The sequence below is a fragment of the Abramis brama genome (assembly GCF_963993115.1).
Source record: "Abramis brama genome assembly, chromosome: 5".
Classification (NCBI taxonomy): domain Eukaryota; kingdom Metazoa; phylum Chordata; class Actinopteri; order Cypriniformes; family Leuciscidae; genus Abramis; species Abramis brama.
Window position 1 is genome coordinate 1698431 of NC_139967.1, and position 19501 is coordinate 1717931.

General features: G+C 36.2%; 1 protein-coding gene across 6 annotated transcripts in view; it reads right to left on the reverse strand.

Moving 5' to 3' along the window:
* Window positions 1-17032, reverse strand: part of golga2 (golgin A2) — a 34248-nt gene extending 17216 nt beyond the window's left edge. The window contains exons 1-13 of one of the 6 annotated variants that reach the window (XM_084115206.1): window positions 16926-17032; window positions 12018-12137; window positions 9980-10114; window positions 9669-9718; window positions 7978-8041; window positions 7426-7485; window positions 4173-4253; window positions 3244-3282; window positions 3092-3154; window positions 2015-2108; window positions 1192-1298; window positions 1049-1107; window positions 510-651 (exon numbers count right to left, since the gene is read on the reverse strand). In XM_084115206.1, coding sequence (XP_083971332.1) covers window positions 510-651; window positions 1049-1107; window positions 1192-1298; window positions 2015-2108; window positions 3092-3154; window positions 3244-3282; window positions 4173-4253; window positions 7426-7485; window positions 7978-8041; window positions 9669-9718; window positions 9980-10114; window positions 12018-12137; window positions 16926-16973 — 1062 coding nt within the window. In that variant the 5' untranslated portion in view covers window positions 16974-17032. Of the gene's footprint in view, window positions 1-509; window positions 652-1048; window positions 1108-1191; window positions 1299-2014; window positions 2109-3091; window positions 3155-3243; window positions 3283-4172; window positions 4254-7425; window positions 7486-7977; window positions 8042-9668; window positions 9722-9979; window positions 10115-10775; window positions 10860-12017; window positions 12138-16925 lie in introns of all 6 variants that reach the window. The other 5 variants (XM_084115205.1, XM_084115208.1, XM_084115207.1 and 2 more) reach the window with 5 other exon arrangements.
* Between the last annotated feature and the right edge of the window lie 2469 nt (window positions 17033-19501).

Sequence of the window (19501 nt, forward strand, 5' to 3'; positions counted from 1 at the left end):
AATAGTGTTTTGTTTCAGGTAGGTCTAGTGTTTAGGTACAGAAACTGAAATCAAATTTATGAAAAAACGTAAAATAGCATTGCATGGTCTTCGCTTTATACATAAAATGGAGGAAAAGCCTTACCAAAAGTTATTCAGTCGAGATCAGCAAGTGACTTCTGTTCTCTTATTAAAACTAATGACAGACGGCAGCTGGTATATTAGGCTGCTGTCACTTTAGGAGCGAATGCACTGACCCATTATACTATTACACAAGTTTTCTTTCTCAACCGTTTACGTTCACTTAAGACATAACCTTAACTCTTGCACTCCGTTTTCTTTGCGCACACACATACAAAGCACACACACAGAAAGCCAATTGAGTTCTCTTTAGTGTCTTCTTGCACTTGAATGAGCGAAATCAAAATTTTTATTTTATATCAAGAGTCTGCACAACCTTTTACTGGGATTGCAGTCTCATATGCCCTGTTTAGTAAATCTGGCCCGAAGTGTGTACAGTGTTTTCTCACCTGCTGCAGCATGTCGTCGGCCATCTCCAGCCGCTTGCGAAGCTCATCCACCTCCTGTTTCAAGGCATTGTTCTCATTTACTCTCAGCTTGAGCTGCTCAGAAAGTTCTGAGCTCTGCTGCCGGGACTCCTCGCTCAAATTACTGACAGGCACACACAATATATTCATATAACATCTCATTTTCAGAACCAGTTTTACATGATATCTGTTACTTTACACTGTACTTCTGTTATACTTGAATACTAAACAATGCGCCTGTTTCTATTTGCACTGTGGCAATAATCCACCATTTCTACCTCCTTCACAAGCACAACATTTGATTATTTACACTGACTGGTCTGGATCTTAAATGCACTTTATTTCAATTGTATTTATACAAACATATTTATTCTTATTGCTCTTTGCACTTCTGGTTAGATGCTTCTGTTTCTCACTGGCTTTGTACTGTACTCTGCACAATGCCAATAAAGCTGGATCTAATCTAATAACGCTCATTCATTCATATAACATCTGCTGCTAAATGAGGGGTAAAAACTTACTTAAACCTGAGGACCTCCAATCGTAGACTGTCTCTCTCCTTTTCAAGCTCTTTATTATGCTGTGGAAACAAGGGTTTTTTAAACCTAACCTTGTCTTTTAGTTAAACATAGCTGATATTGAAGATGAATGGAGGATCTGCTACCTTCTCAAACTGCTTCTGTTGTGTCGAGACTGTAGATAATGTCCTCTCTAACTCAGACACTCGGTGTTTACTGGCCTGTAGCCGCGAGCTCAGATCTTCTGCCTCGCCTGCACACACACACACACACACACACACACACACACACACACACACACACACACACACACACACACACACGGACAGGTAAGTGTAAAGAAAAGGTGGATCTCGCAAGAATATGTGCAGGTCATACATCAAAAGAAATACAGTAATAAATTACATATTGCATAAAGAAAAAAAAAGTACATTTTTAGGCCTAATATCACAGATTCAGTGTTCAAGCTTATTCACGTCAGTGAGGTCAATGAGGCCTATGATCAATCAGTTCTTAAAACAAACAAAACCTGTGCTAATTGAAAGAAATCAAGTAGACAAAAAGATTGAAGATGAATCCAATATTTGCCAATAACTTTTTTGTAGGCCAGTCATTTTTGATCTAGAACACCACAAGTGTAATCATATCACACAATTTTGCAAAATCTTTTTTGCAAGGCGTTTCACCCTGTGTGAGCAAAGTCAGTAAGTTTGAATACTTTTACACATGAACTATGACCTGGACATGGTCTTTTAAATAAGCATTGAAGCAAACACACACATTTTGTAGGTGCAAGTTAGTGAAAAACACTTAACAGTATCTAAAAGCATCTAACAGCACACTTGTTTAAAAGTTTAGGGGTGTTGCTGAAACACTGGTTAAAAATAAACTTAAGAGAGTGTGCAGTTATGAGAATGAATCTGACAGTGTGTTATTCACGCACACACACACACTCATGCACGCACTCACCTGACTTCTGTCGTGCTGCCTGCTGTGTGTAAGACAGGGCCGTCTGTAGCTCTGATTTCTCCGACACCAGGATGCCGATGGTCTGAATGTGAACCTGAATGAGGACATGCATCATTAAACACACACAAAACTTCATGTTTATATAACAGCACTGACTTTAACAGGGGTTTTCCTGCATTGAAAACATTTTGGTGGCAGTCAACTTTGATCATTTAAAGTGACAATATCTGTCATTCTGCAGAACCAGTACCTGCTAATAGCCAACTGTATTAAAGGGATAGTTCACCCAAAAATGAAAATCGTCATCACTTACAGTTTACAGTAGCCATTGACTTTTTTTCCTACTATGGACGTTAATGACTACCGTCAAATATCTGGTTACCAACATTCTTTAAAATATCTTCTTTTGTGTTCAACAAAAGATAGAAACTCACATACAGGTTTGAGGCCGAGTAAATGACGACAAAAAAAAGTTTAAAACGCTTAAAGGGGTGGTATAATGCCCTTTTCACAAGATGTAAAATAAGTCTCTGATGTCCCCAGAGTGTGTGTGTGTGAAGTTTTAGCTCAAAATACCCCACGGATATTTTTATATAGCATGCTAAAATTGTCACTTTTTGAGGGAGAGCAAAAACGCGCCGTTTTGTGTCTGTTCCTTTAAATGTAAATGAGCTGCTGCTCCCGGCACAGGGGGCGGAGCTTCAAGAGCTTGTGTCCTTTTTACCTCACACACACTGAAAATTTCAAAAACTTTTAGCCTTTTATGTTCAAATCAGAGTCAGACAATGATGGAGAAACTCAAGAAGAAGTGACGACATGTAGAAGCAACAGGACATTTCTGAATGGTTAGTTGATGAATTTATGAAGCTTTGAGCGTTGTAACTTTGCAGATGTTGTTTATGCTCAAACAGCAACATTACACACTAACTAAAGTTAGAAAAGTGAAATCATAATCAACCACCCCTTTAACTTGTGATGTTTTTCATGTTAATATGTGTGATGCGATCACACAAAATCACACGTGCCTATAGTACTGTAAATATATAATATTTACAGGTGAATATAATATCTGTTCACCTGTAGCTGTTCACGCATCGCTCCCTGCTCCTTACTGAACTTCTGCTCAAACTCCTTCCGCTCCTGAGGAGAAGAGATGAAGCACATTAGGAGAAGTCACACATTAACAAATGATGAATGATCAATATAATAACACCGCTGGCCGCGCTTACCTTCTGTAGTTGATCAGAAAGCTCCTGAGATTGCTTCGTCTGAAGACACAGAAAAAAAAGGTCAACGTTTAACTTTAAAAAAGAAAATCATTAAAAATCGACAACATCGTTCCTAAATGTTAAACAGGAACCTGAGAGTTACTACAGGTTAGTGCTTCATTAAAGACAATATGAACTCAAAATGTATCTTATTTATTTATTTATGTATGTATCTTGCGCTTCAAAACATTCTGAAGGCCATGAGGGAGGGGGAATATATACAGTATATATAATATATATATATATATATATATATATATATATATATATATATATATTTGTATTTTATTTTATTTATTATTATTTAACAATGAGCAATATATTTACAGTATTAATCTATCTTTGTTTACATTAGTTCATAAAAATACAGCTATTAATTGTTAGTTCATGTCAGCTCAGGTCCATCAAATATTAACAGATATAACTTTTGAATTTAATAATGTTTTAGTAAGTGTTTTAATTAATATGAACTAAGATTATCTTGTTTGTAAAAATCTTCGCTTGTACAATCCAATCCAATACTTAAAGAATAAAAATAGAATAAAAAGAATGAAACAGAACAAAAGTAAGAAATATAGATTTATGTATTAATTGCAAACATTTAAGGCACTCAAGGCTGTGCTATAATATGAGTATATTCACAATATAGCATGACCTCTGACATGAGTATAAAAACAGATGCTTACTGGAAAATGCACTTGTGTCTGAATAAACGCTAATCATACGTGCGTTTATTCGGATGTGAGAAGATCACAAAGAATGCAATCTTGAATTTATCATTTTTAATTGCATATTAAAATACAATGTTGCAAGCTGTGTGTGTGTGTCTCATTGTACTCCTGTGTGAATGTCTCCTCAGGTATCATAGGACGTCATGCACACACACTTACCAGTGTTTCGAGTTTGGAGGTGAGCTGGGTGTTTGTTAGTGCACTGGAGTCCAGAGCAGCGGACAGCTCTTGGTTGCGAGTCTGACGTGGCAGAGAGAGAGAGAGAGAGAGAGAGAGAGAGAGAGAGAGAGAGAGAGAGAGAGAGAGAGAACAAACAGGAGGTGATACAGTGTAACACAAAGAATCTGTTATACGTGTAACTGAACACTGGGTGAATGCGGATAAACAGGCATTTTACTCAAAAGTGAGCTCTTAAAGTAGAAAGAAATCTGTTCTCTCTATTCAAATTAATACTTTATTCATCAAGGATGCATTGAAATGATCAAAAGTGACATTAATAATGTCACAAAAGATTTCTATTTCAAACAAATGCTGTTCTTTTGAACTTTCTATTCATCCAGAAAAATATGAACTGTTTATAACATTGATAATAATGAGAAATATTTCTTGAGCATCAAATCCTCATATTAGAATGATTTCTGAAGGATCATGATGTGACACTGAAGACTGGAGTAATGATGCTGAAAATTCAGCTTTGATCACAGGAATAAATTACACTTTACTATATATTCACATAGAAAATAGGTATTTTAGACTGCAATATTATTTAACATTTTTACTGTATTTTTGATCAAATAAATGCAGCCTGGGTGAGCAGAAGAGACTTTCTTCAAATTTTTGAGTGAGACTGTAAGCGGAGCCTCTTTCTGTCGAGCCCGTGTTTGTGAAGCTGGAACAGGATGTTTGCTCAGTGTGTAGCAGGAGATCATGTGAGCGCCGGATTAAATGCCAGCACTGCAATAACGCACATTCTGAGAGATACACAACTAATTACACCAATTAAAGACGTCAGTAGTGCACAGCAGAGAGAAGACGCTTTCAGATCTTTTTAATTCTTTATTTTTACCAAAAACGTTTAAAGTCCCCCTGTGGTGAAAATCCAGCTTTTAATGTTGTTTATGTGTCTATGTGGTGTTTTTAATATGCTTTAAGACAAAGCATGTGTAAATTCATAAGTCGACTCCATTGCTGAGTATTTTCTCCTTAAAACTGCAGTGAACCAAAGACAGTCTCAAAAACACGCTTTGAAATCGCTGGTGTTTCTGACGTCACAAACTACCTTGTAACCAATCAGATCCAGTGTTTCCCCTACCATTATATAAGGGGGGCGCCCCGCCCTCCTAACGGCTTCCCCCGCCCCCCTTGAAGTCAAGTAAATTTGATTTGATTTTCTTTATAGCGCCAGATTACAATTTGTTATTTTATTTTAAAAAAACTAAATAGCCCTTAATTAATATGTTATTTATCTTATTTCCACGATGGCATGTCTTTTCTGTCTGTGTTTGCGCGTTTACAATTATCCCAATGAGTGCGCAAGCGCGCACACTCACACACAAACAAACACTTGCGTCAAATACAGATGAGCACTAGCGGACAGAGAGCGCGCGGCTGGAAATATGTCGCTGAACTGAAGATGGCAACACTCGCTCTACTGCGAGTAGCAGCCGGAGTAGCTCTCCTGCTCCAAGTCTACGCCCGTTTCACACATATTTCGTTTGCAGTGCGTGTGCGGTGAGTATTTTTTCCCGTACCCATGCCATGTTTACAGAGCTTTCACACTGCACGCGGATGCAGTCCGTCGATGATCGATCCGTTCCAGTTGCGGTGCGTATACAGCAGTGCAGCGATCGTTTCCGCACCGAGTCTACTTTTGCCGTTTATATACTGTCTATGATTTCTGCTGCGCTGCAAACGCTGAATTAAAGTGACAGCGCATGTTTCGTGGTCAAAATGAACACAGATTGACCTGAAAATGTAGTCATTTCACCATAAGTGCGATTAATTAAATAAAATGTAGTAATCTCACCATAAATTTATTTAATTAAATACTACTTTTTTCACTTTAAGACCGGGGTAAAGCAAGGAAAACTACAATTTACCTCAACAAGGCGACATAATGACATTCGTGGAGGTGGAAAAACAAGTTCTTTGTGACGTGCAAGATTTATTGTATTAAAATTTAAATGCAAAAGATTTTAATATAAATACATGGTTAAATATTTTACCACTTGCTTGAGCAACTTAATATATAATTATATAGAAGTAATGCATTGAATAATACATTGTTTAAATTGTGTTTAAACGTGAACGCGCGTCCACAGCAGTGCTGCGTCTGACAGGATTATTCTCTCCAATAAATGCATCATAGAAATAAAAACTTCTCACAAAAAAAGCCCATTTAAAATTTGTTTGTCATATAAATGTATTAACTAACATTAACGAACAATGAATGAGCAATATATTTGTTAGTATTTATAAATCTTTTTTTAGTTGTTAGTTAAAAAATAAAACTATTTAAGCTCTGGTCCATTAATATTAACAAATAATTCTATAAATTTAACAAAGGTTATTTGCAAAAGTCAATTTTAAAAAGATTTAAATGTTTTTTTTATAATTTTTTTAAAGAGATATCTTATGTTAAAAAAATGTTAACATTTGTGTTTTGTGTTAACTTTTACAAAGCATTACCCTCCCAGACAACCAATTAATGTGACACATAGATAGATAGATAGATAGATAGATAGATAGATAGATAGATAGATAGATAGCATCTGTGTCAATTTTCCCCAACCAACCAACCAACCAACCCCCCCCCCAAACCTGTAAACCTAGGGGAAACACTGAGATCAATGTGTGATTGTCAACTAGTGGATCTCTGAGCTGAGTGAGTGAGTGGAGGCGGGGCTCATTTGCATATTCATAGAACCACACATACTAAATGAGGCAAGGGTGTTGAGTTACATTCAAGATATTTACAGGTATGAAGAAATGTTTTTTCAAGGAAAAATCGTTTAAAAATTTCATTTTGGTGATCAAAGAAGAGTCTTAAAGGATAAAATTATTGACTACAGGGGGACTTTAAATTGTTCTTGATAAACCATGAAGGAATCAATCTGGGATATAACTGTGAAAATTATTATTAAGTGACTGACGCACTTAAATAGACCATCAAATCAGCCAATACTGTAAACCCCTACAGACGTCAAGCTATTTCCATCATAAGGACTTCAATAAGATTATCCTGCTTGAGCGAGATTAGTGACCATATGGGGTGTTAATTATAAACCTCTACTCCAAATTAAACTACCTTACAGTACAGCAATACAGTTCAGCACATATAATAAAAAAAAAAAGATGTTTATGTTGAAGATAAAAAAGCAGAGGCAAATTAATAGTAAAACATATCGAATACCTCCAGTTCCTTCTCGTTGACTGCCGGTGGATCGCTGTCTCCATTGATGTATGTTGATGACTGCATTTCACCCAAGATGGAAATAAAAAAACAATTAGCGTTCACACAAAACAAAACAAATGAATCGGACGTCTTGAATCATTTGATTAATTCATCCTGAAATGGTTGATATTTGGGTTTAAGAATTTAAACAGCTTCTATTCATGCAACATGATATATTTATTCCTTTATTTTTGTAACTCGCTCAATGCACGAAAATTAAAAAATATTGTTGGTTCATTTGGGAGGAACCATTGGAGTTTAGTTCCTAAAAGTTAAGATCAAATCAAATATAAATATTATGCATAAAAATATAAATTAAAAATATGAAAAATAGATAATTTACTATCTTGGCCTCATTGCAAATTATTCATCTGTGCATGTTAATCAAAAAAATAAAAATGTAATACTTAATACTGATGTAACCAAGCAGGGCAGGAAAAATAACATCGCCCAATGACATCATAGAATCATAATCCACCCAAACACAGACATTAAATCAAGCAGACTCACGTCAGACAGAAGTCCATTGAGCTGCTGGGAAAGCTGTCTCAGGCTCTCTGTGGACGACAGCGGCCTGCAAACACACACACACACACACGAGTTCAGCATTACACAATTTAGAGTTACAATGAACTAAACATGTATTACAAACATACAGAATCAACAGTGTATGAACTGACAGAATAAAGCAGCAAGCTACATGTTCCATGCAAATCTGAGGTTTTGTATTTGGTTGGAGTCTACTTTATTTCTGTATGTGTGTGTTTGTATATATATATATATATATATATATATATGTAGAGGGGGGGGGGGCACGGCCGCGATCGAAAAGTCGCAAAGTGTTTACTCATATTTGTGTGTGCGTGTGTGTGAGGCGCGGGCGCGATCGAACAGTGGAAACATAAAAACATACTCCGTCATTTTGTTTATACAGGACATCATTCAAACTGCAAAGTGTTTAAGTTACTGTTAATTACAACTTTAAGGAAAACAAATATATTAATCTGAAATGTAGCAAATTCATTTTCAATTCATTCAAGTACAATTACCAAACATATCTCAAGGTCTTTTTGTCTTTTTATTAATTTAATTTAATTAATAAACTAATTATATAAAACTATTGTCAGTGCACTACAAATAAACTGGTTCTATGCCTTTACTTTATTAATAAAACTTATTTAAAAAATACAAGGCTTAAGTAATTTATTTTCCTTTGGTGGAACAGCCTGAGACATGCACAAACCTTCTGCATTTTTGTTTTGCTTTTCCCTCCATCGTACCGAACCGTGATGTCTGAACCGAGGTGTGAACCGAACCGTGACTTCTGTGTACCGTTCCACCCCTAATATATATATATATATATATATATATATATATATATATATATATATGTGAATAGTTCATTGCCTTTGACCAGGGTTATTATAGTTAACTGAAACTAAAGCATTAAAAAAAACTACGTAAATACAATAAAAACATAAAGAAACGTATTTGATTTCAGCTAGTTACATTTTGTTATTTTCATTTAGTTTAACTTGTTATAATAAATAAGTAAAACTGAAATAAAAATGAATAAAAACTATTTAGACATTTTTCTTTAAAAAACAAAAATAAAATTAACTATTAATTACAACAAACAATAACAACAAAATATAACAACAATGTAATACATGCAATTAAACTTTGTAATACAACAAAAATTTATGTAGATATAACAACAACATTTTATTTAAAATTAAACTAAAAAAAAAAAATGTGTTACTTATTATTACTACTGAAATAAATAAAATTGTACAGTTGTCCATTTTAATTTAATGTATTATTTTAATTTAACTTGATGTACTCAATTTTTTTTTTTTTTTTTTTTATTAGTCAAAACTATAGGCATATTTAAAACAAAATACTCAAATTAAAAACTATTTCAAATAGTTTCAAAACTAAAATAACACTGTGAATCAAAGCTTGTTCTCTGTGTTGTGATTCGTCTCAGAGCTGGTTGATTTGATTTTATTGCTTAAAACTATTTACTAAAGATTTTTTTAAATGCATCTTTAGAAAATGAATGTGAAAATATCTCCAGAAACTGAGCGGTCACTGTTGCGCACTATAAAATATCAAACTTTCTGATTGGCTGTGATTGTGTCGTGCTGCGTTTTCGTGGTATAATGGCCATATTGTTCAGAAATAAAGAGCAAATTCACCTTTTCTCTTCCAGAGGATGTTCGTCGCCATTTGCATCAGCTGTGTAATTCTGCTGGAAAAACATATGAATGAAAAATACAAACTTGAGAGGCAAAACAGGATGTGACAACACAAGAAAATACCCGACAAAGCAATACATTAAATTAAATGACATGCATAGATCAGATTAAAAACATGAGCAAACAACATCTGAACGGTTAAAAGACACAAACGGACAATGGTGATCTGACAACATCGACGGCATCAAACACCCAGTGATGGTTTTGAAACGCAGCTCAGGTGACTAACATTAAGACACACAGACACACACCTGCAGGGCAGCGTTATCAGCTACACACTCAGTATTAATAGCCGAAGCGAGGTTAGAGACGGGCGAGTCTCGGTCAGGATCAGCACTGGCCTCCTCCAGCTCCTGTGAGACCCGGTTCACCACATCCACACGATCCTGACGCAACACAGCGACAGAGACATTAAACTCAGCTGTTGCACACACATACACACTCACAAACAGAGTCATACACACAGACTCACTCACTCACTCACTCACTCACTCACTCACTCACTCACTCTTTATTTATCAGGTACATTCATATAAAAGTGAATGTTTCCAGGCATTACTCAATTCAATTATATTCACAAACATTCAGTCCCTGCAGGCGTTAATGCTGCTGATTATGACAGAGCATGAAACATGGATTTTGCATGTCAAAGATGCATTAAAGTAAACAGAAAAACAGCATGTGATGATTGCGGTAAAATATATAAAACATTTATTTCTTTATAATAGCGTGCACTGATGAATCGTTCACAACAAGCACATGAATCAAGAAAGACTCTGATTTCATGTTGAGTATAAAAATCGCAGCAGATGATGCAAAAATCATCTTTTCCAGTGATGATCTCACAGCATGCGAGGGAACACAGATGACCGAACTCAAAGAGGAAGGAGGAAAGACAACGGGAGGAGAGGAGAGACGGCGTGAGTGTGTGTGTGTGTGTGTGTGTGTGTGTGTGTGTGTGTGAGTGAGTGAGTGAGTGAGTGAGTGAGTGAGTGTGTGAGCGAGCGTGTGGGTGCCTGAGTGTCTGTCTCTGTGTGTGTAGCTCACCTGACTGTTGTTGACACATGGAGGCTGAGACACTCCATTAGTCAGACTAAGATCAGACACCATAACTTTGAGAATATTCTCAATCTACAGGGGAAGGAGAGGCAGACGATAAAGGAGAAGGAGTGAGAGAGGAGGAAGTAGTAGTAAGAAAGTGATAAAGGAAGCAGGAAACACTAGATGAAGGGTTAGTAGTGCCTGAGCCAGATTAACCAGCCATTATATGCAAAACAGACCTTTCGGTTAGAGTCTTTCCGAATATTGTGAACAATCTTATTATTTTTGGTTTTTATATATTAATTATAATATGCTATTAATTGAATATATTAAAGTAATCATTTAAATTCTCTACAATGGCAAAAGTATAAAATTATTATATTAAATATATTTAATTAAATGAACCGCAGTACAGCAATATATAAATATATAAAAATATATATACAATTTGTTGTGCTGATTTGAATTATTTTAATTAAATTGTATTACACACAGTTCAATATTTTTATTTATTTTTATTTCACTGTACTGCTTTTAAATTAAGTAATTATGTTAGTTTTAGCTCAGTTTTAGGTATTTATTTCCAGTTAGATAGTAAGTTTAATGCTTTAACTCAAAATATTAATAATAATAAAAAGAATTCTGCTATATTATTAACAAAATGTTAATTATACAATAACAAAAAAGTTAGTTGCCAAGGAGACATTTCTAATTTTGGTTTATTTATTTTTTTTTAAATCTAAAATACCTAATATATATATATATATATACACACACACACATATATTTTTTTCCTGATTTATTTTAATTAACAAAAAATATTAATAGCTGTAGTTAACAGTAATAACCCTAGATCAGACTGTCTGTAATTAATCTCTGAATAATGACTGTTTACTATTGTCATTGTGAACTCTCTTACTTTCATGTTTTATTACTGTAAAGCTGCTTCGAACACAAGTCCTGTATAAAGCTCTATATAAATAAAGGTGTCTAGCCTTGTAATTAATGGCTGTTCTGTAAAAACAGTAGGACTAAGCTAAAGCAGTCCCTCAAAATGGTGGAAAAGAGGAAATATAATTCAAAAACGACAAAAACTGATTAGATCCTGAAATGAGGATTAATGCCTGCTGTGGGAAAGTGCCACTAACAGATCCGTCAAAAAACAACCAAATCCCAGCAAAGCAGACACAGTCGACCCTCAATCCCCTCCGCACTGGTTTCACGCGGCGTGATCGATTACTGACTCACATTGTCTGGAGAGCGTCTGCCAGCAGGTCCATCCGTCTGATCGCCTCCTTTCACTTTCCTCTTCTTCTTTGGTCCAGCACTTCCTGTGGACGGGATCGTCTTCTGTTGAAACTCCTTCAGCTGCAGAACCAAAGAGCAGGAGCGTTAAAGGGATAGTTCAACCAAAAATGAAGATTAGCCCATGATTTACTCACCCTGAAGCCATCCTAGCTGTATATGACACATATATATATATATATATATATATATATATATGAAGAGTTCAGATGCAAAAGCATCTGAAATTTTCTTCTAGAATGATCATTTTTATCAAGCTTGTATGTTTAAGTTCAGTAATTTCACCTAAATGACAATGAAAATGACCTATTAATTGTCATTTAAGTGAAATTACTGAACTTAAATATATGAGCTTGATAAAAAGGATAAAAAATTTGTAGAAGAAAATTTCAGATGGCACTTAGAGGCTTTTGCATCTGAACTCTTCATATATATATAAATATATATATAAATCAGATTTATTTTAATTAACAAAAAATGTTAATAGCTGTAGTTAACAGTAATAACCAGGGTGGGAATTATACCGCGGCCACGCGGCCATGGCCGCCTTTGCCCTACACTTTGGCCTTCATGCCCCACACTTTGGCCTTCATGCCCCGTGAAAAAAAAATCATCGTACGGCCACAGTGGCTTGTGTGCCCTGGCCCTGTCCAAGTTCCATGTATAAAGCAGAGCATGTGAGCGGAGTGGAGCGGGAGCGAGCGGGGAGCGCGAGCGGGCGGATCTTGGACAGAGCGCAGAGCGGCAATTTCAAAAGGACGGAGCGTCGCCCTATTTCCCGCTCCAGTTTCGCTCCGCTCACACCACGAGTCTGAAGCATGTTCAGTCAAGCCTGACCCTGAATCCATCTGTCTTGCACAGTCATCAACAGTAGACTATTTTCACTCAAAACTCGGCTCAATAATGGAGTTCAAAAAGTACTTCAAAAAGGAAAATGAGAAGTCATACAGGTGTAGCCTATCAATATAAGTCGCACTGGACTATAAGTCGCATTTATTTAGAAATTTATTTCACAAAAAAAAAAAACAATGTTACAGACTGGACAGTTCTTCGTTACGGACGCGAGCGCTCTGAAAGCGGCACTAAAAGACTGCTTTATAAAACTTTCACAGAGACCTCAAACAGAAAGCACAAAGCCTGTCTTTAAATTTAATTTCGTTTTGTATTAATTGTATCTTAATTTTAATCAATGTTTCATCAACCAATTGTCTGGATTTAATAAATTAGAAGTGAATATATTAGAAAATAGATAATCACGACACGAAGGCGCCGGCGAAACTGGAGCTTGTCTCATAAATGAACCGAAACTCAGCGTATAGCCTACTTGCCTCACAGACCTGAGACATATATATAAAGCTTGAAATGTCTACTTTTAAACAGAACAATTCAAAACGAAAGAAAACAGACTTCTCTCTTATGTAATCCGTATGAAATGTGCATTTCTCTCTGGCCCGTTCACTACTGCGAAGATCGCGAGTCAGCATCTTTCCAGCCGACACATACATAAAAAAAAAAACTGGTTTATTAGTAAACAATTAAAATGTCTCCTGCTATATTTTACATATTCATAATCATTAATTTTGCCGGTTCGTCGTTCAGACTTTCTCAGTTGTTTTAGGCGCGATGTTAGAGGACGCTGCTAATAAAGTTGCTAGTAGGCCTACACATTGGATTCACGTTTATTATATAGGCTAAAAAAAAATACCCCAGTTTTTATGCCGTTCGTATCCTTTTATTTTGTTGTATTTATCCGCCACACCTTGAAGGCCGGTCCGTGAAAATATTGTCTGATATTAAACCGATCTGTGGCGCAAAAAAGCTTGGGGACCGCTACAAGTGATATACATGTAGATTTTTTTCCTTTTTTGGAGCGAGGGGGGGGCGATTTGAGTGGAGCGCGAAGCAAACTGCGTTGAGCGCTGAGCGATAATGATTGTGAGGGTGTATACCTTCTGGATGAAATGGTTCTCTCTCTCACACTCACATGATATAGAGGACTGAATGAATATTTTGAATGCTTTTATTGGCATTTGTGTTGTTTCTGAATGCTTTTATTGGCATTTGTGTTGTTTCTGAATGCTTTTATTGGCATTTATGTTGTTTCTATTGTTGTGTGAGGGTGTATACCTTCTGGATGTAATAGCCCTCTCTCTCTCTCATTAAAAAATGTTTTTTTTTATTAAAAAAGTCATAATCCATTTCTTATTCCAAATTAGGATGTTATGGTATCAATCTGAATGGGAAAACCATCAAATTGTACTCAATGGCCTTTGTGCCCTGTCATATGGCCTTGGTGCCCCTAAAAAAAAAGAAAAGGTGGAGGCCAAATGGCCTTGCCCCTAAAATTACATAATTCCCACCCTGGTAATAACCCTAGATCAGACTCTCTGTAATTAATCTCTGAATAATGACTGTTTACTATTGTCACTGAATTGAACTCTTATTTTCATGTTTTATTACTGTAAAGCTGCTTCGAACACAATATGTACTGTATAAAGCTCTATATAAATAAAGGTGTCTAGTCTTGTAATTACCGGCTGTTCTGTAAAAACAGTAGGACTAAGCTAAAACAGTCCCTCAAAATGGTGAAGAGGAAATAAAATTAATCATATGCAAAAACACCCTGAAGCCATCCTGGGTGTATATGACATTCTTCTTTCAGTTATATTAAAGAATTCCAAGCTTTATAATGCGAGGAGTCAATGGGTATTTGATTTTGGAAGCCCATCAGAAGCTATCCATCCGTGATTAAAGTGCTCAAAATGGCTCTACTGGGGTTAATAAAGGCCTTTTGAAGTGAAGCGATGCGTTTGTGTAAGAAAAATATCCATATTTAAAACTTAATCGACTTAAAAAAGTAGCTACAGTATCAGTCACATATGTGTGCAGATATAGGACAGGAATAATTCACTTTTCACAACAAAAGCTTCCTAAAAGTGGAGGGTTATTATCGTTAATTAAAACTAAAACGATTCAGATAAATCTGAAATAAAGTAAAATATAAATATTAGCTGAAAAACTTGAAGCACTAAAATTATTAACTGGAGTGGGAATAAATATGAACTAAAATAAAAAATAAATGAAACCTAAATTGCAATATTTAAAGAAAAAAAGAATAAAGCACACAATGAAATTACAAAAAACTAACTTAAAAATATAAAAATAAAAGCTAATTCAAAATATTAATAAAACTGATCCAAAGCAAACACTGTTTGCTACATTTACACAAGCACCAAAACACTGCAGATTAAAGCTAGTGAGCAAAAACGAGAAGATAAGTGCATTTGTTTGATATTGTTTTATATAATGCAATGACAATCAGATATTACACTATAAAAATGATTAAATAATAGTCTTTCTACTTTAATTCGACGTGTTACATGCCATTTTTTTGTAATTAATAGTGAAATTTTCTAGCAATTCTGTTGTGAAAAGTATTTCTACACAAAGAATTGTGTTGATCGTAATTATGACTGATACTCTTTGGCTGCCGTTGAACTAAACCAAGCCTCAACGCACCAGTGCCACTGACTGGCAGAAACTACTCGAGTCAATAATCTGTCCTAGTTCTGCCACAGTTTAAGCACACTGGCTTAACTCATTCATCAAGACTAAATCAAGATAACTAAATCAAGTTCCACAGCACCAGTGACGCGACAGAAAACAAACTGCACATTCTGTTCATGAAGACGCTCCCGTCCGATCCAGCGATATGGAGATTGAGAACGAACACAGTCTCTCGTCTAGTAGGTCAGATTTGTGATTCAGCTGTCATGGGACACATGGGGCTAAATTATGAAGCTCTCATATGACAGAGCCACAACTTAAATTCCAAAGTTGATTTTTTCAAGACATGTTGTTGATGTTCCAGGCCAGACAGCAGCTGTTCCTCTGGCCTGCTTAGTTGAGGTGTATATGACACTTAATATTCAGTAATACTATCAATTTGACTGCACTGACACTATTAGCTGAGAACAACATTTGAGCTGAATAATGTCAGTTTAGAGAGAATTGGAATTTGTCTCATATATGATGAAGTTTGCATTATTGATTCTCTTTTATTTATTACTGTGAAACTGCTTTGAAACCATATGTACTGTATAAAGTGCTATAGAGCTGATTTGACCTAGTGTACACATGAGCTGCCTATCTAGACAGCACTTTTGGTCATCATCAAGTGCACTCAACATGCATCATTGCACAAAAACACTAAAAATCATAGATTTGATCTGTCATTTAATCAATTAAACCTCAAACAGCAACCAAAAAGTGCACTATAAGGGGATTAAACCTATTAGTTAAGCACTTTTACTGTTAAAGATTATCAACCAGCTGTTTCAATTGGACCTGTCATTTTAACTAGCAGTTAGCAAGTAAGCTAACACTAATAAGGTGGTTAAACGAGCCTAAAGTCATGGACTTCACACAAAAAAACAATCAATTACTGTCCACTAATTCACACTGTTGTTGTTGGCGTCAGTTTCAGAATTATAAACAACAACAAAACACAGAGGCTAACAACATTAGCTTGCCAAGTTACACTGACATTCGCATACAGACACTGTTAGAGCATTTCTGACTTGTTAAAATCGTTCTAAACGCGTGTAGAGAGACAAACTCTATTGAGTTAATATTCAGGCTTTATTTCAGCTGAATCCCCGAGCTTTCCTGACAGCCGCGCCCGCCCGAGAGTGCTTGATTCCCGGACGCGGGCCCGGGGAGAGGCCGGTAGACGTGGAATGTCAACATGACAGATGGGTCACACACGCTCGGAATCGATTCAATTACAATCGACAGTTGTCTTTTGTTTACAAAGAGAGTGAAAGACTACGTTAAATCACATAAATGTACCTTTTTCTTGGCTGCAGCGAGTTTAATTTGCCTGTTCTGGTCCGCCATCCTCTCGCGCAGCTCAGCGAACGCCAACGGCACCACGTCATCAGATGATCCGTGCGCGCGTGTGTGTGTGCGCATGCGTGAGAGAGGAGGAATCCTATGGACAGATTTCTTGCTATGTTACAAATTTAAGGTTTATCATATTGATTTGAATAGAATAATATTGTAGGCCAACCATATTGATAAACAATTACAAAGAGAAAGAAAACATATTCCATTCTTGACCTAACTTGTTAACTCAAAATCTAAGGGCTTAACTTACTTCAAGTAAATATATTAGGTTTAGTTTGGGGGGATTTCCAGAAACAGTTTAATACACCTACTACATAGTTAAATGACTAACTGAGTGATAATACAAATCATAATAATGAATGTGTTCGACAGGAGATGATTAGATATGACATTCTTAAAAGTGAAATGATTTGTGTAGTGATCAAATGCTGTGTGGCTCAGTTTTCAGTGATAGTCACATGACCAGTGGCTGGTCTGCGTTCAGCCGTAAAAAAATTTCAATAAAAAATAAAACATCTAAAAACAAATAAATTGTTATTCGTATGTTGCACAAAAGCAACAAGAATAACTAAAACGAAATAAAAAACGATTTACAGGCCAGAACGAGTTTCGATTTATAACATTTTTACAGCGTTGAGCAATGTAGCCAATCACAGACATGTGTGTTGATTTCTTGAACGCGCAATGGCCAATGAGAAGCATTTAAGATAGAATCCACTCACCGCTCAAAACTGAGTTCAGTGCTGAATTCTGCATGCTGGCAAATCCTCTGATTAGAACAAACGAAGTGTTGACATTATGAAAGATTTATTGTGCAGTCTGCTTCATTGATAATAACGGAGCTTTGTGAGATCGCGATGAAATGAGATGTCAGCTTTTTAGGAATTATTACGGGAGCGCAATTTGCGCTATTTCTGTCATGCCAAACCATGCACGTAGTAGCCAATTCTTGCTTTTATGTTAAATTAACAGTGGTTCGTGAATGTTTATGCTTTATTAACAAATAATTTTCGCCATCATTAGAGGTGTTTTATTTACCTTACTTATGAGCATCACCAAGCCACAGCAGACTACAGTGCATGTATGGTAATGAACTGAACTGACTTGAGCTGAATAATGACTATTGGCTTGTTAGAGCTGCTTTACAGCAGAATCTGAATTTGTCTCTATTGTGAAGCTGCTTTGAAATAATCTGTATTGTGTAAAGCGCTTTAGAAATAAAGTTGACTTGACTTGCATATTCAGTAAATATTTACAAAATAAAAAGAAATGTAAGTGTAATGTAGGAAATATAAGCTGATACGCCACCTCCTTATTTAAGGCAGGAGGAGCCCTCTAGAGGTCACAATACTGATTATGGACAACAAATGTAGTTTGTAAAAAGACAACAATTTTATTGTTCCAATAAAACCATCAAATGTTAAAAACATGTCGATAATAACATTCACAGAAGTTGGAATTAGCTCTCCTCAAGACTGCAAGAGGGTCGGGCCTGCCCTTGTGGACCTCCTGTAAGAGACAGAAGAAGACAGAAGAAACCCCACAGCATACATTGCATATAAGTAGTAACCTTTAAGTCACTATTTCAGTGCCAACCTCCAGTACACACCACCCAAATCACCTACACCGAAGGAGGTTTCGTGTAGATGCAGGCCCGGCCCTGTACAAAGTCTCTGAGCACTGGAACACACAAAAAGAGGAGAGCAGTACCAAAGAAACAAAGCAAGTGACAAACAACATTTAAGATCAAAGTCAATATCAATGTGAATGTGAAAGTCAATGTGAAACGTGATTGACACAGCGTGAGGTCGTATTTATTTTTTAACGTGTGCAAGGACCTTAACACTCGCACCACCACCATCCCAGGGCAACACGGTGGTCTGGACTGCAGTGGACTGGTTCTCAAGGCGGCCCATTTTATTCCCTTGCCTAGATTATCCTCTGCCAAGGAGACAGTGGTCGCTGTCGTTGATCACGTCTTTCGCATTCATGGCCTCTCGTTTTACATGGTTTCTGACAGGGGACCCCAATTTATGTCAACAATTTGTCAGTTATTTGGCGCGCATGCGAGCTATTGCTCTCGTTCAAAGTGAAGTTTAGCACCAAAATGAAGGGATGGCTGACGCGAAACTGACGTTCCGAAGCTTTTCGAGATCCGAAGCGCAGATGTTTCGAAACACTGATCCGAAGCGTGATTAAAAACACCCATGTCACGTGACTACGGCTAAATGAAGCTTCGGAGTGTTTCACAAGTGTTTCGACAGGTTGACAGGGTCGGGAACACACAACACACTCATACATCTGCATAAAAGTGAAGTCAACGCATCTTGACCTTGTGGGGTTTTATGAGAGGAGTTTGATTTTGAGATAGTTATATTTAGGCTTACATTTAAATTTACACATTGACTGATAGGCTACAGACAGACAGAGACAGAGTATACATATAGTGACACATTAATGCATAGATAGAAATATATATAGACAGATAGATTAATAGATAGATAGGCTACATAGATAGA